Genomic DNA, 17,785 nt, shown 5'->3' with positions numbered 1-17,785 from the left:
GGACTACATAGTGACAGAACAGTGGATGCGGGTGCATGTCTTTGACACCAGGACCTACTGTGGAGCTAATCTGCCCACTGACCATAGACTTGTAATCTGTAAGATGCGCCTGCCATACTTCCACTCCGGTGGTGGGTGTACACCCAGAATCCCATTCAAACCCATAGTGGCATGGTCTCAGCTAGCTGGTGAAAGTTGCAAGCGAGAATATCATCATCGCTTGCGGCTGGGGTTGGCATCGTCCCTCAATCATCCTGATGTCGAGGGGAAATGGGCGAGGTTTAGGACTGTGGCTCATGCAGCTGCAATGGCTGCTTTGGGGACATGGCTGACAGAGGAGGTGTTCAGGCTGGCTGAGAAAAAGCGACAGGCCCACTCTCATCGTCTACAGCATCCCACGTCAGAGAATGAGGCTTACCGCAACCTTCGCTCGGAGGTTCGGAGAGCCATGAGGCACTGCAAGGATGGTTGGTGGTCATGGATTGCTGAGGAGATGGAGTCAGCCTCAATGGCCCGTGACCACAAATCGCTCTTTAATTCCATCCAAAAAGTAACCTGCAGCGCCACACCTATTACCATCATTAGGGGAAAAAACGGTGATCCAATCTCCGACCGCCAGGAACAGGTTTGCAGATTTGCTGAGCATTTCTGTGAGGTCCTGGGGGAAGGGAAATCCCTCAGCATGGAAAACATCATGGGACAAAGTGGCGATGAGCCTGCTGAGGCTGTGGTGCCTCAAATATGGGAAGAAGTCACCCCCTGTGAGTGGCTGGCTGAGGTGCCATCTGTTGAGGAAGTACTGAAGGCGATCCAGAGTCTGAGACCAGGAAAGGCACCGGGCAGAGACAATCTCCCAAGCGAAATGCTGAGGGAGGGTGGCGTTTGTGCACTGACTGCCCTACATGACATCATAACAGTCTGGACCACTGAACGGGTTCCGCAGGATTGGAAGGATGCCCTGGTGGTCCCCCTCTTTAAGAAGGGGGACCGCACAGACTGTAACAACTACAAGGGCATCTCACTCCTCAGTGTACCGGGAAAGGTCCTGGCAAGGATTATTCAACATCGCCTTGCCAGGTATGCTGAGGAGAGGCTTGCGGAGCCCCAATGTGGTTTCAGGAAAGGGCGGTCCTGCACAGATGCCATATTTTCTGTCCTTCTGTTACAGCAGAGGTGTAGGGAATTCCCATAAGACCTACATCTCTGCTTTATTGACCTGGTCAAGGCCTATGATACCATCAGTAGGCCTGGGCTCTAGGTTGTTCTTCATGCTTTCGGAGTCCCTGACCCTCTGCTCATATCATTAAGGACCTTCATGATGGTGAGCGGGCCCGGGTAAAACTACGTGGCCAGGAGTCGGAGCCATTTCCTGTACACCTTGGGGTGCGACAGGGATGTCCCCTGGCTCCCACATAATTTAACATCTATTTCGACCACGTAGTTCGTCAAGCCTTCAATAGCTGTACCAGAGGAATTTCCATCTGGTACAGATACAATGGGAGGCTGATCGATGCCTGGGTGCGGTCAAGGGATGGATCCCTATTGCTCAACTATGTTACGTATGCCGATGATCTGGTAATTTCTGCTCACTCAGAGGAGGAGTTGGAGGCGCTGCTGCTGAACCTGGAGCGTGCCACTAAGAGGTGGGGTCTTACCATCAGTCCCACCAAAACAAAGCACCTGCCAGGATATTTTGTACCATCGGACACTCCACCCCCACAATTTCCAATTGGTGATGGGGCAGTTGTGGAGAGAGTGGAGAGTTTCCAATACCTGGTCAGTGTGCTCATGACCGGCTCTGGTTTGACAGCAGAGGTCTCACTTTGAATCAGTCGAGCGGCATAATATTTTAATTGGTTGCCTAACGCTGTGTGGAAGCTACCTGGTCTGTCACTCCGCACAAAGCTTCAGGTCTTCTCGGAGACGGTCATTCCCTACCTTCTCTACGCTTGCAAAACGTGGACCCCCCTAATGGAACATCTTTGCTGGTTAGAAACATTTAGGCTGGCCTGGCTCCATCCTGGGTTTAACCAGGCTGGATTGTGTGAGGAGCTCATAAATCTTTGAAAAATGTGAACAAAATCCCATCGGTGAGCTCCTCCGGCAGGCAAGACTGCGTTGGCTGGGTCATAAAGCCCACATGCCCAGTCACCGCATGCCGAAACAGCTTTTGTTCGACCGGATAAAGGGGGCTAAACGGGCGTGGCACGGGCTCGAGAAGAGATGGAGTGATGTGGTACAGGAGGACGTGGAGCTGAGTGGACTTGCCGATGACTGGTACCAGCGGTGTCAAGATCGGCCTCTGTGGAGGAGGCTCGTGAAGGACAATCCAAAAACAAAAAAGGAGAGTACTGTTGAACAGTACTCTCCTTTTTTGTATCTGGATTGTCTACCAACACTGGGTAAAACATGGGCATTTTCGTTCTCTTCTAGATTGTGCACCTTTAGCATGTGCACCTGTTGTTCTCTTTTCGCCCCCCCCCCCTCCCAACACGTTCCATTCATTGGCTACCACATTCAGATAAGCCCCTCCCCCCCTCAACTTGTATTTAAGAACTTGTATCTTGGAATCTTTGCCTCACTTGATACAGTAAATCTAGCTGTGACGGTCCCACCTGATGACGGAGACTTGTGTTGCCTCCGAAACGTCGTGATTTATTATTTTATTTCTATTATTACTTTTATTAATTTTAATATAATTTTTTACCTACGTGACTTTACTGAAAAAATCTAAGAGTATATAGCTATGTGGCTCAGTGGTGGGCCTTACCTGATAAAATAAAACAAGAGTCTACGTAGTTTTCACTTCACGTGTATCTGTTCTCACAGCAAAACATATTGCCTCCACGTTGTGTATTTTCACAGTCGTGCAGATGCGCTCATGCTTTAGAACGGCCAATGTGTAATAAAGGTCGTTGAGGCGACTTCTGGAATCCGGTCTTTATTCGTCTTTCATTACACACTCCTTCACGCTGCTGACAGCGTAAGAGGGATAGAAGAGAGAGACGCATGCAGCCACATGGCAGCCTGGACCCCCGCTCTCGCGTGGCCTCTCCCCTTCGTTCGTTCCAGTTCTGACCACGTGTTGTTCGTCTCCACCCCGATTTAATACCCGGGTCACGTGGTACGTTTCCACCAATCCTGGTTAGCCTCTATGGAATCTTCCAGACTCCACTGTAGGCTCCCGGGACCACGCCCCTGACTCATCTCCCCATTGGCTGTGGCTAAAGCCAGCAGAACCAATCCTCTACTTACAGCTGTCGCCTTTCCATTACGTCAGGGCCACGCCCCTAGGCTTCCCCCCCATTGGCTATGGACCAGGACCGGCAGAGCCAATCATCGTGACGAGTTGTGATCCGTCAATGACCCGGATATAGCCTCACATTACAAATGTATTACGCGATATTTTCTCAACATTTATCTCTCTCGGTCAGCTTCTCGAGTGTTTAATCTCCGCTCTAAGAGACCTGCCCCCTCTGTGTATTACACATCCTCCACCCGCGCCACCAAAATTAACAAAGGTCCCAGTCGAGGACTCGCTCTCACTCGACATGCTTGCTTTGGAGCCTTCTCCTTCACACATCCCACGTAGACCTCAACATCCGTTCCCAAAGCAGAGACTCGGCCACCCGTGTGCCACCTTCACCCCAGCCGGGTCTCACAGCCGGGGCTTTCTTCCTGTTCCTGCTTCACAATCGAGAGGGGAGCTGAAAAGTCCTCCCACCCAAGTTCTACCTTCACCCCTGGCCACGTCTCGACGCTGGCGATCTCTCCGCGCTCCCGCTTCATGATCGGTAGGGAGGCAGAAGGATCTTCACCGTCGCATTCTACCTTCACCCCTGGAAATGTCTCAAAGCTGGCGATCCCTCCGGGCTCCCGCTTCATGTTCGGTCGGGAGGCGGGAGGATCTTCACCGTCGCATTCTATCTTAACCCCTGGCAATGTCTCGAAGCTGAGGGTCTCGCCGTGTTCTGATGTTAGCGATGCCGAGGGGGTCACCAAAGGGGTTGCCGAGGGGGTCGCTGCGGGACCCTCGCCCCCGAGGCTCGCCACGACCTCCCCAGCGGCAGTCACGCCCTCGTGGAGTCTGGCCCTACCGCGGGTGCAGCGGCAGAGGAGGGGGGGACGGGCCGGCGGCATCGACGCGCTCGAGCCCGCGCGGTCCTGCCGGCACGCCCGGAGGGTCCCTGCCTCGGAGGCCTTCCCGCGCGTGGGGCACGTGAGGGACCTCCCACCCGAGTGCGTCTTCTTGTGTACAAGGAGGGTGCCCAAGTGCGTGAACGATCTGTTGCACACGTCGCACGTGTACAGTCTCTCGCCCATGTGGGTGCGCTTGTGGATGCCCAGGGTGCTCGACTGGGCGAATGACTTTCCGCACGTGGCGCACTTGTAGGGCTTCTCGCCCGTGTGGGTTCTCTCATGTTGGACGAGAACCTTCAACAGGGCAAATCGCTTCCCGCACATCGCGCACCCGTAGGGCTTCTCGCCCGCGTGGATTCTCTTGTCAGGTGAGACGTCTCTTGGCGGTGGGACGATCGACTTCCTGCGTTGCGCACGTCTGATGTGTGTGGTCTGATGAGAGCAGTAGTCTTTCGAATTCGCGAAAACTTCCCCGCACACCCTGCACTTGTAGGGCTTCTCGTCGGCATGGCTCCTCTGGTGGCCGATCAGAGTGACCGCTTTGTCTGTGCTGTACGGGCAGTAGGGGCACTGGTACAGCACGGACTCGGTCCGGCGCCGGTGCTGCTTCATATGGTCTTCCAGGGCGGGCAGGCTGATCACCACCCAGTTGCAGATCGGGCAGTAGATCTTCATCTCTCCTCCAACATTTATCGTCCCCGTCCTGGTACTGGGGCAAAGAGTGAGACACACAAACGAAAATGAATCTCCCCCACCGCACCCAGTCCCCATGAAGTATCACAAACAAGTCGTGAAGCTAGAAACCACGGACACCGGTTGCTAACTGTAGAACAAAGGCAGTGGTCGCCACTGCATCGCATGTCACTTTCAAATGCTGCTGCTTGTGGTGGACGTCTAGAACGCTCTTCCTCTCCGGTATGAGGAAGCTACTGGGAGCTACGATGCACTTTTAAATCATCATCTAGATTCTAGATTGACAAACTAATTTCTCAATTATTTAGAACTGCTGCTTATTGTTGTGTTTAATTTGTTGTCCTTCCCCCGCACCTCCAACTAGTGCAGTTGGCTACTGTTCTGTTGTTATTTTGCTGCCTTGCCCAATCTTGATAAATCGAACTTAAACAATGAATTTCCATTTCTGGACTTGCTTACCGTTTGTTCTATTTTGCACTCCTATCGTGTGTCTGTGTGTATCGTGTTTGTGTGTATCGTGTTTGTGTGTATCGTGTGTTTGTGTGTATCGTGTTTGTGTGTATCGTGTGTTTGCTGTTGTAAATTGCTGACTCCCCATGCCCATACTGGACATCTGTGGAAAAGAGATTAATAGCTCATCGGATTCCTCCTCCTGAAGTCTAAATAATCATTCTGATTCTGACTGAGATGACGAACAGATACACCGCCTGTGCCCCCTACTGTGCAAACTTGGTACTCTTAGTAGCCCAGCGCTCTGCTAGTTGTCTTGAGCGTCACTCCTCTGCCCTACATTGTTGCTGGAGGGGGACTGCCTCCAAGTGCCCAGTACAGTAGAACCTCTGGTCACGACCATAATTCGTTCCATAACTTTGGTCGCAACCCGATTTGGTCGTGACTCGAACCTAATTTCCCCATTGGATTGTATGTAAATACGATTAATCTGTTCCAGACTCCTACGAACTGTATATAGTTTTTTTTCTTTTTAAGCACAAAAATAGTTAATCATGCCATAGAATCCACAGTGTAATAGTAAACTAAATGTAAAAAATTTAATAACACTGAGAAAACTAACATTGCCGCGTCAAGATTTAAAATCGTTCAGCAAGATGATTGTTTCGTCTGCTACATCAGTCGGTGGATTCTGAGAGAGAGAGAATATTCGTTTGAGCAATTCATGTTTCTATTGAAAGTAAGTTAACAGTAATATTTGGGTACAGTATTGTTTTTGGAAGCATTCACCGTAATATCGTATGAACGTTAACTTCCCCGCATCACCGTATGAATGATGCGAGAAGAGATTAACGGGTTCTTATGCTAGCGATTTACGTACTCACTAATTGCAAAATTAATGCAAAAATACAGGAAATTTGGCGCTTACAAAAAAATGGCGCGGAGTGGGAAATCGGCTGTGGCCGTGTTTGATCGCCACCCGAGTATGTGTTCGTGACCAGATTTAAAAAAATTGTAAATTTTTTGGTCGAAACCCGATTTGGTCGTGGTCAGAAGCGTTCATGACCAGAGGTTCTAATGTAATAATAAACTAAATGTAAAAACATTGAATAACACTGAGAAAACCTTCCGGCATGAAGGAAGTGAGGAGGAAGATTTGGGAGCAGGTTACTGTTTTGAGGGAGAGTCCGCCTCCGCGATGGAAGGACGTTCTCCTTCAGGTGTTTTCTCTCTTGCGATTTCTTCGTCTTCTAATGTTTCGTCTTCAGGGATTTCTGGGTCAGGGGTTTCTTGTTTTTTTATCCGTTTAGCTGGTGGACCAACAGTCACCAAAAACCGATCTGTTGTGACTCGTCTTTTCCTGTGCATCAAAACTTTCCGGAAATGAGAGATGACACAATCGTTCATCATGTTCAACACTCTATTCGTAAGAGTTTTGTCGGGGTGGTGCTTTTCAAAGAAATTCTGGCACTCATTCCATTTTCCTATGACGTCTTTCAACACATCACTTTTAATCACCTCCCTTTCATCTTCTTCCTCCGATGACTGCTCCTCAGTGAGCACCTTATGCTGCTCATTCTGGAGTTCAACGAGTTCATCCATTGTCAGTTCCTCATCGTGATCTTTGACCAGTTCCTCGACGTCGTCACTATCGACTTCAAGACCCATGCTCTTACCCATGGACACGATCTCCTCCACAACAGGGGGCTCAAATCCTTCGAAATCTCGTTCAGCAATGCATTCAGGCCAAAGTTTCTTCCACGCCGAGTTCAAGGTCCGGTACGTGACGTCTTCCCAGGCTTTGTCGATGAGGTTGATGCAATGAACAATATTAAAATGGTTCTTCCAAAACTCTTTCAGGGTCAAAGACGTCTCTTCGGTCACATTAAAACACCTGGTGAAGAGTCCCTTAGTGTACAGCTTCTTTAAGTTGGAAATGACTTGCTGGTCCATGGGCTGCAGAAAAAGAGTCGTGTTTGAGGGGAGAAACTTGACCTTAATGAAGTCGTAATCATTGTCCATATGGTCAACCAAACTTGGAGGGTGTGCCGGTGCATTGTCCATCAGAAGAAGGCACCTTTCAGGCAGATGATTGTCAGAAAGATATTTCCTAACAGCGGGAGCGAAAGTCTCGTGCAGCCATTCCAAAAACAAGCTCCTTGTGACCCAACCCTTCGTATTAGCCCTCCACATCACGGGCAGTCTGGCCTTGTTCACATTGTGCTGCTTGAATGCACGAGGGTTCTCGTATTGGTAGACGACTAGCGGTTTAATTTTTAAATCGCCACTTGCGTTCGCACACAGCAAAATGTTCAATCTGTCCTTCATTGGCTTGTGCCCGAGTATAGCATTCTCCTCCTGTGTGATATAGGTCCTCTTCGGCATCTTTTTCCAAAACAATCCCGTCTCGTCGCAGTTAAACACTTGTTGCGGGACATAACCTTCAGCCTCCACGAATTTAGCGAAATCTTTCGCGAACGCTTCCGCAATAGCAGCGTCAGAACTAGCAGCCTCTCCATTCCTTACAACACTATGAATACCACTTCTCTTACGAAACTTTTCCAACCATCCTCTACTGGCTTTAAATTCATCACTTTCTCCACTCGAAGAAGGGTATTTCTGACGCAAATTACTATGTATCTTCTTAGCTTTCTCGCATATGATCGCCTCGCTTACGCTATCACCTCCAAGTTGCTTCTCGTTCAACCACACTAGCAACAGTTTTTCCACCTCTTCCAGCACTTGAGGCCTCTGCTTGGTTAACATTGTAACTCCCCTTGCAACATTAGCTGCTTTAATAGCCTCTTTCTGCTTCAAAATAGTCGAGATCGTAGACTTTGATTTCTTGTACTCTGCAGCAAGATCGGTAACACGCACACCACGCTCATACTTTTCAATAATTCCCTTCTTCACTTCGATTTCAATTTTCTTTAAAACCTTCTTCTCACCAACATTACCACTCTTCACTTGATTAGAGGCCATGGCTAATTGCAAAATTAATGCAAAAATACACAAAATACTGCACAGAGTTCACAGCGAATGAGCGCACGTCTGACCGAGACCGATTACTAAGCGAGACTGACTGAGCAAGCGGCCACACGTGGTTCGCTGTTGTTTGTAAACAAACAACAGGAAATTTGGCGCTTACAAAAAAATGGCGCGGAAGGGGAGATCACCAACAGTATCTCTCCCACAGTCTCTCTCCCACGGCCTCTCCCCCACAGTCTCTCACAATCTCTCACACAGTCTCTCCCACGGCCTCTCCCTCTCTATTACACAGTCTCTCTCCCCCACGGTCTCTCACCCACAGTCTCTCCCACGATCTCTCTCCCACGGCCTCTCCCTCTCTATTACACACAGTCTCCCCCACAGTCTCTCTCCCCCACGGTCTCTCACCCACAGTCTCTCCCACGGTCTCTCTATTACACACAGTCAATTACACACAGTCTCTCTCCCCCACGGTCTCTCACACGGCCTCTAAACCCACGGCCTCCCTCTCTCTATTACTTACAGACGCTCTTCGCCCTCCTCCGTCGGCTTCCTTCCGTCGCGTGCGAGTGACGTCGGGCGAGCAAAGTGGGAGCAAGCAACGCGGGCGTGACGTCACGACCGGTGGAGGACGAAGGGACGTGACGTCCCGACCGTTGGGGGGGGAAGGGCGAAGAGACGTGACGTCACGTCCGGTGGTGTGGGGGGGGGGCGAATGGACGTGACGTCAAGATCGGTTGGCGGTGGGACGAAGAGACATGAGGTCACAAGCATTGGGGGGGGTGGGGTTGGTCGAAGAGACGTGACGTTTCGACCGGTGGGGAAGGAACACACATGACGTCAGGACCGGTAGGGTGGGGGGGTCAGACATTGAGGGGGGGAGGTTTGAAAAATGTGACGTCACATAAAAATGCGCAACTTTAAATAAATGTTAATAAAATAGAATTCTTATAACAACACTAATTTTGATTCATTTTCATTGTTAACTATTTTATGATTTAAATTTACTAAGGTCATCTTTTAATTATTCCATGAAGGAGCATTTTGTTTCTCCATGGGAGAATGGAGAAGCATCAATTTTGTAAAAAAATGATTGTTATTAAACATTTTGAGTCTAATGATTCTACCAGGGCTTTTCATTCCGTGAAATGAATATGTGATTGTTATAATTGCGTTCTCCATTTTGCTTCGTTATACTACAAAGTTTCAAGTATTTTTTTTATAGTTATAATTACTTTTAATATTTTATAATTATAAGAGAATTTCAATATAATAATCTGAACATCTGTAGTTTTACACCATTGGAACCCCATTTGCCAGTAGCAACATATGATAATTGTTTTTTTACCCTTTTATCTGGCAATAAAACTGACACCTTTTTTTACAAGGAGTCATGTTTACATTGACCACAATACCTGTGGTCGGAATGCAAACAAAAAACACAAATCTGATCATGTATGCACTGTCCTTGAAATTGATTGGTCCACACCCGATTATCATATTTTGCTACTGGCAAAGGAGGTTAGTCTAATCTAAATTAAGGAAATCACACTTTGTACAATACAGTGATCCCTCGTTTATCGCGGTTAATGGGGACCGGAACCCCTCGCGATAGGTGAAAATCCGTGAAGTAGGATTGGCCCCCCTAGGAATTTCCGTATATGTGTGTGTGGGTACCAGAATGTTTAAAATATGTATATTTATACTTTATATATTTTACTAAAATCTATTTCATTATAAAACCTTAATATTATACATTCACTCTCTCTCGCTCTCATACGATACGTATTATGATGCGCAGCCAATCAGCTCACGGGATACTGTACATCAACTCGTGCTCTCATTCGTCGATATCACGCCGGGAACCAATCACGTGCCTTGTCTGAGTGCCCGTGGGTACAGTATGTACAAAGCCTCTGAGAGAGTTTCTCTCTTTGTCTGGCATCCTGGGAAACCGTTTCTCTCGCGCATCACGATGAAACAATGCTGCTTTCCGCAATACGGCTGCCGATATGGCGGTATTTTTGAATTTTTAATTTTGAAAAATCCGCGATGCACTGAGGCAGCGAAACTTGAACCGCGAAGTGGCGAGGGATTACTGTATACGCTAATCATCATTACTGAGCCGCGTGCCATAGCATGCATCTGCGCATGCGTGGAACGCCGGTTCCCCCTAGCAACGCAAACACAGTTGCTTAGCGACGAAGGGAGGTTCTCCCGCGTTAAAGATTTGGTGGTCATTTTGTTTACAAGAAAAAATGCCTCCAAAACAAACACAAAGAGAATGGTGGCACTGTGGCACACAAAATACATACATACAACTTAATAAAAAAAATACTATCCTTAATTGAGGTTTGTATGGGTTATATGGCCTAAATATTAAAAACATCCATAAATGTGTTGTTAAACCCGCCACCACCCAACACAGCCAATTAGTAAGGTTTGTCAAGTAAACAGAATATGCCAATTCGTTACTAGTGTAATGACTCTTGGACGATACAAACTGTAGAGGGCTTTCTTTATTTTGATTAGGGCGCTTGACGCAGATAACTTGGGCCAGGGATGACGCGTAAATCGCGATGATGCGAAGACAACGATGACACGAAGACAACGGCGGCGTGAAGACATTTCGATTTAAAGCTTTCGTGACTGCAGGGATTCATCTTCTTGGTTCTTTCGGTAAAGTCACGTAGAAGGGAAATAATAAAATAATAAAACATAATAAAATAATTCTCACGACGTTTCGGCCACAACGCAAGCAGCCGTCCTCAGGTGAAGACCAGGTCTGTCGCTGTCTTTCCGACAGACCTGTTCTTCACCTGAGGACGGCTGCTTGCGTTGTGGCCGAAACGTCGTGAGAATTGTATTTTATAATTTTTGATTATTATTTTATTTCCCTTTGTGAGAATTTTATTTTATTATGTTATTTTTAATATTTCCCATTGTGAGAATTGTATTTTATTATGTTTTATTTTTTATTATTTTATTATTTCCCTTCTACGTGACGACTTTACCGAAAGAACCAAGAAGATGAAATAGTTCACTACTTTAGCCCACCGCTGTGTTGTGAAACCACAACAACATTTACAATTTTGTTGTTGTTGTTGTGGTTTCACGTTGTTGTTGTTGTAGTTTCACGCTTCAACACACCGGTGGGCTAAAGCAGTGAACTATTTGTCTTTTGTCAACGTGACACTTTATTACTGATTGACCGTGTCGGGTGGTGGAGGGTTACGACACATTTATAAATAACGCGATCTAAACCCAACAACGTTGATTATGAAGGAATTCATATTCTTGGTACTTTCGGTAAAGTCACGGAGATAATTAATATTATTTCCCTTCGGCGTGAAGACAGCGACGACCCCGATCCCACGGCAGCCTTGAACCTTGCTACTCGCCTCCTTTTATCCCCGGCGTGTCCCTAACTCCGCCCCTGGCCACTCATCCTTTCTAGAACTCTCTGGCCCGTTCCCGTACTTCCCTGTTGATTCCCCCTTGTGACAACTTGCTATATTCTATGGGAACCTCATTTGCCAGTAAAAATATGATAATTGGTTCTTTACCCTTCTATCTGGCAACAAAACTGACACCTTTTTTACAAGGAGTGCGCCTTTTGGCGTCATCTGGTCCAACCCATATGAGACTAGGCGCTAAGGAAAGCTGTCTCGGGTGTGGATCAATCAACTTTAAGGACAGTGCACATTATCAGAGTTATGTTCTTTTGTTTGTATTATGACTGCAGGTATTGCGGTCTATGCAAACATGACTCCTTGTAAAAAAGGTGTCAGTTTTGTTGCCAGATAGAAGGGTAAAGAACCAATTATCAACTTGCTCTATTATTTATCAATCCTGTAATGTCTGCTCGTGAGCTCTAGTCCACGCACTGTCTTTGCACCCGCACTGTCTCCACAGACGTACTGTCTCCACACACGCACTTTCTCTACATTAGTACAGCACACGGGTGTGTTGGAGAGTAAATCCACATTCACAATCTGATTACGACGTTTCGCCAGTAATTACAACTAGCATCATCAGGCGACAGCCATATTTGTGGAGAAATCCTCCTGTTTCGTTCCTAAATCCCTCGGCCCTTCTGTGCGTACCTCTATCCCGGCTGCGTTCCTGCGGTGAGCAGGCATTTGCTGTGTCTCTGCCTCGGTCGTGGAATTCCTTACCATTGGAAATTCGTTTAACCGACAATGTGGATACTTTTAAGTCGCGTTTTTTTAAAATCCACAAATTATTAAGTCCGTTTATTCTTTGTAGCTCTCATCCTCTCTTGGCCTTTCCTTAACCTTAATCTTACAAGGCGCCTTGAGACAGAGAAAGGCGCCTTACAAATAAATACAAATAATTATTATTAATTGGCTGTGTCGGGTGGTGACGGATTTAACGACATTTATAGTTATGCAATCTAACAAAAAAACTATTATGGATATTGGCCTTAAAGATTAGAGTGGTAAGTACGATGCAGTAAATGTGGTAACTTTTTGTCTATTTGTATTGTTTCTTTATGCCAACTTCATATAAAACACGAAAAAAACAACACCTACAAACATGTCAAGCAAGAATGTGCAAAAATAAGTTATTTTAAACAATGATGACGATTTAGTGATTGTCCGGTGTTTTTGAAAATCCGGTGCCTCCTACCCCAACTCCCTAAGCCGGTGCAGTTTGCAAGTGTTTTCGTTTTAAGTTAATGTTACTCAAATATATACAGCACAGGAACTCCTCTACCTACTAAGACTAGACTTACACACTTTCAGAGATTGGAAAAAACCCGGTACGGTGCGTCCAGTTGCCTGCTCGGACCGAGAGTCGTAAGTTCAACCGCCCCGCTCAATAGATGGTGGTGGCATCTACATCTGTAGAACGTGAAGAACCAGCAGCATCTACATCTGCAGAACGTGACGATTTAGTGGCATCTACATCTGCAGAACGTGAAGAACCAGTGACATCGACATCTGCAGAACGTGAAGACACCAGTGGCATCTACACCTGCAAAACTTGAAGAATCAGTGGCATCGACATCTGCAGAACATGATGAACCAGTGGGATCTGCATCTGCAGAATGTGAAGAACCAGCGGCATCTAAATCTGCAGAACTTGAAGAACCAGTGTCATCTGCATCTGCAGAACACGAAGAACCAGTGGCATCTACATCTGCAGAAAGTGAATAACCAGCAGCATCTACATCTGCTGAACTTGAAGAACCAGTGTCATCTACATCTGCAGAACATGAAGGACCAGCGCCATCTACATCTGCAGAACATGAAGAACCAGTTGTATCTACATCTGCAGAACATGAAGGACCAGTGACATCTACATCTGCAGAACATGAAGGACCAGTGACATCTCCATCTGCAGAACAGGCATCTACAGGAGAGTACGTAACTTTCAAAGCCATTCCCCGTGTTTAGTGTACACGCCGTACAACTTGTTTGGAATCGACAGGAGTAAAGTGGGGACTTACTAACAAAGCAACTTACCTCTGGAACATAACTCATTCGTAAGTAAAGAAGTCGCTGTATAGGGTATATATATATGTGTGTGTGTACACGGGGTATATATGTGTGTACAGGGTGCATATATGTGTGTTTGTGTGTGTTTGGAACCATTGAAGAGGGTTCTACAATGGTCACACAAAGTGCGTGGCCACAACTGAACCGCGATACCCTCGCTGCTGATCTCGTCAAGGAGCTATAAACCATCGCCACGCGACACTCCAGTGATCATATTCACAACAGCAGCGGCGGCGGTGGCGGTGGCAGCGGCAGCAGCAGCGGTTTCGGGCTCAGCCGTCGAATCAAAGGCGGCGGTCACCGCATCATCGTCATGTGACACTTTCCGATATGCTTCCGCGGCCGTCTGAAACGCTCTCTTTCCGATATCAGGAAGACGCTGCGAGCTATGCGTCATCGCCTAGATTGACAAACTCATTTGTTTGGAAGCTGCTGCTTGTTTTTGTGTTTAGTTTGTTGTCCTTCCCCGTCCCCTGAACCTCCGATTAGCAATGGTCGGCTACGTATGGTGTGAAGGGAAGTTCAATGTACGTAGGTAAATCTGTTCAGACCTGAACGTTATTATCTGTCTATCCGCTTCACAATCGAGAGGGGAAATGAAGAAACCTTCGGAGTTAGAATCTTAACTTATCCAGGGGCAATCCTATGATCTATGAAGCTCTTTGTCACAGATGTCCAGTAGGGGCACGGGGGATCGCAAAGTTACAACGACAAAGTAAAAAAAACGATAGGAGTGCAAAGTATAGGAAAGGTAAATAAATTACTTAAAAACTTTTTTTTTTATTGTTACCAGGTAAGGCCCCTACTGAGCTATGTATAAGCTCTTTTTCAGAAGTGACCTGGGCCATCACAAATTATAGCAGCGCAACCAGGTGGCTGACACCATCATCACGTGGAAACGTCGCCTTCGCCTTCACTGCCGCCGGCCGCGTTTCAAAGCCACCGCGCGTGGCGGCAAGGAGGATGAGGAGGTGGTAGTGGGGGCGGTGGTGGGGGCGTTTCTCTTCGCCTGCCTCGCTCCGGTGGAGAAGGAGCGGTCGCCACCGCCGCCTCCGGACGTCCGCCGTCTTCTCGGTTCGCCACCTCCGTTTCCACGGGGAACGGGAGCGTCGAACGTCTGAACCGAGGCACCCTCCGGTCCGCCGCTCGACGGGGGCCGCGACGGCAGGCCGTGGACGTTCTGGTGAACGTGAAGGGCCCTGGAGTCTGCACACTCCTTGCCGCACGCGGCACACCGACGTGCCCTGCCACCCTCGTGGACCCGCAGGTGGGCAACAAGGGTGTCAAACCGGGCGAATATCTTGTCGCACTCGGCGCACCTGTAGGGCTTCTCGCCCGTGTGGATCCTCTGGTGGTTGCGGAGCTGCTCCGACCGGGTGAAGTCCATGCCGCAGACGGTGCAGTGGTAGGGCTTGCCGCCGGCGTGCGTCTTTTGGTGCTCGTGAAGATCCTCCGAGCGGTTGAACGCCAGTTCGCAATCGGTGCACTTGTAGGGCTTCTCCTCGGAGTGTGCCGCTTGGTGCTCGCGGAAGACCTCGGCGTCGATGAACACTTTGCCGCACTCGGCGCACTTGTGCGACTTGCGCACGTCGTGCGTCGCCTGGTGGCCGATGAACACGTTCAGCTTGTCCGTGTTGAACGGGCAGTGGGGGCACCGGAACAGAGCGGGCTCCGTCCACCCCCTGTGCCGCTTCATGTGGTCGTCCAGGGCGGGCAGGCTGACCACGAGCCACTTGCAGATCGGGCAGAAGATCTTCATCTTCGCTCCGTTCCGTTCCGCGTCGGCACTGGGGCACGCAAGGGAAAGGCAACAATCATAAAACGAAAAAATTGCGTGATGTGCCACCGCACAATATCCATTCACGGGTGAACCGCTACACCTCGCTGATGATCTCGCCCAGGAGCATGAACCGTCATTACGTGAACTCTCCTTCATCCTCGTAGCACCAAAAGCAGCGGCGCATTGTCGCGTGGCGCTTTGAGATCCGCTTCTTCTGTGGCAGTCTGGAATGCTCTTCCCTTCCGATATTAGGAAGCCACTGGGAGCTATGATGCACTTTTAAATGGGCTCGCACGGAATTGACTTTTCCAAGACGAGGGTACTCTGCAAACCCACCGGCAATTATCAGAGATTTGTTCATGAAGCCATCCAGATAAATAAACACAGGCACAACTTCAACCTAGAGGATGGGTACAAACTGAGCAATCATTGGAAGGACGTTATTAACCAGGTAAAGTCTTAACTGACTGTGATGTTTCCATCCTACCTGTCAGCTGTTATTTCCGATTCTCTGTGTGTCTTTCTCTCTCTCTGTGCATCTCTCACTTTACTGCAGTGACCCGGGTGCCAGAGGTCACAAACGGGTTTTGATTCCTTACCCGTACCCGGCTGCACCAGGGTCGCAAACGGGTACCCGTACCCGGCAGTACCCGTACCCTACCCGTAACCGGCCGGGTACGGGTAGGGTACGGGTATCGGGTACCTGATTGCGACCTCTGGGATGAAGCCATGTTGCAGGCGCGGGTGGGTTGATTCTAGGAACTTGAATTGTGAGAAGAGACAAGACGTTGGGAATTGAGTGACAAAGTTACTCACCAGTGACTCACGGTCTACCCATACCCGGCCGCACCAGGGTCGCAAAAGGGTACCCGTACCCGGCCGGGTACGGGTAGCCGGGTATCGGGTAGGGTACGGGTATCGGGTACCCAGTTGCGACCTCTGCTCTTCCCCCCATACTGCCGAGGCCTATAAAACCTTGGGCCACAGCAGATCTCTCGCCTACTTCAGCAGTTTTTTCTTGCTGTGGTTGTCCCACCTGATGACGATTGCTTGTGTTGCGATCGAAACGTCGTGATCTATTATTTTTCTACCTACATGACTTTACCAAAAGAACCAAAGAGTATAGGCAAGTTGCTGTTAGGGAGTAGCAGCCTATGAAGGCTGGCACCATGGCACACGAGGGGGTGGGTGGCCAACACCACGCCCGGCCACCTTTCTCTACCCAGTGGTGATGTTTACTACACACCGCACCAGGTTACTCATTTGAGGCTGAGTCGACCTAGGGGAGGAGGTCCATGACCGGTTCAGATAATCGCGATCACTGGTGTTGACCGTGAGCGGGAATCGAACTCGTGTCGTCGGGTTCGTTGCGCAGTGTAGCGCTGACCGCTTGCACCACTGGTCCCACACAAGAGACACACACTGACACACTGACGAATACAGATTGAGACAGGGACACTGTAAGACAAATGAAGACAGAGACAGTTTAACACGTAGGCTTTCGCGACCAATATTATTCATAATCAACGTTTTTGGGGTTAGATCGCGTTATTTATCAATGTGTCGTAACCCTCCACCACTCGACAGAGACAGGCGGATGGATGCAGAGGTGGGTGGACACAAACTCCAGAGACACAGATAGACACAGACACTCACACACAGATGGACACCCACCCCAGATACACAGATAGACACAGACTAACACACACACAGATGGACACACCTCAGAGACACAGATAGACACAAACTAAGACACACACAGACGGACACACACCCCAGAGACACAAATAGACGCAGTCTAAGACACGCAGACACGTACACGGATGGACACAGATTGACACACATCCAGAGACACAGACGGATACAGACACAGATGGCCACAGATTGACACAGACGGATACAGACAGACACAGATGGCCACTGATTGACACACACACACAGACGGATACAGACAGATACACACAGATGGCCACAGATTGACACACAGACACATACGGATACAGACAGACACACACACAGATGGCCACAGATTGACACACAGACACAGACGAATACAGACACAGATGGCCACAGATTGACACACAGACACTCACACAGATGGCCACAGATTGACACACATACAGACACAGACAGACACGGGTGAAGATTCTCCCACAGTGACACAAAGACGCGGACTCACGCAGACTCGGGCGACTCGTTCGTGACGTTA

General features: G+C 48.6%; 2 protein-coding genes across 2 annotated transcripts; both read right to left on the bottom strand.

Annotated features, from left to right (window-relative positions):
• Positions 1-2,933: 2,933 nt before the first annotated feature.
• Positions 2,934-8,846, bottom strand: LOC144948309 (uncharacterized). Its single transcript, XM_078877741.1, has 2 exons — positions 8,795-8,846; positions 2,934-4,849 (listed from the first exon to the last, which is right to left on the bottom strand). Exon 2 carries the CDS (start codon positions 4,813-4,815, stop codon positions 3,643-3,645), a length of 1,173 nt encoding a protein of 390 aa, XP_078733867.1. The 5' UTR covers positions 4,816-4,849; positions 8,795-8,846; the 3' UTR covers positions 2,934-3,642.
• A 2,572-nt stretch (positions 8,847-11,418) lies between these two features.
• LOC144948311 (uncharacterized) lies at positions 11,419-17,785 on the bottom strand. The gene is made up of 2 exons (XM_078877745.1): positions 17,756-17,785; positions 11,419-15,583 (listed from the first exon to the last, which is right to left on the bottom strand). Exon 2 carries the CDS (start codon positions 15,553-15,555, stop codon positions 14,710-14,712), a length of 846 nt encoding a protein of 281 aa, XP_078733871.1. The 5' UTR covers positions 15,556-15,583; positions 17,756-17,785; the 3' UTR covers positions 11,419-14,709.

The sequence above is a fragment of the Lampetra fluviatilis genome, chromosome 48 (genome assembly GCF_964198595.1).
Source record: "Lampetra fluviatilis chromosome 48, kcLamFluv1.1, whole genome shotgun sequence".
NCBI classification, from domain to species: domain Eukaryota; kingdom Metazoa; phylum Chordata; class Hyperoartia; order Petromyzontiformes; family Petromyzontidae; genus Lampetra; species Lampetra fluviatilis.
Note: the sequence above shows the minus strand (reverse complement) of the source record. Positions and strands in the feature narration are given on the sequence as shown.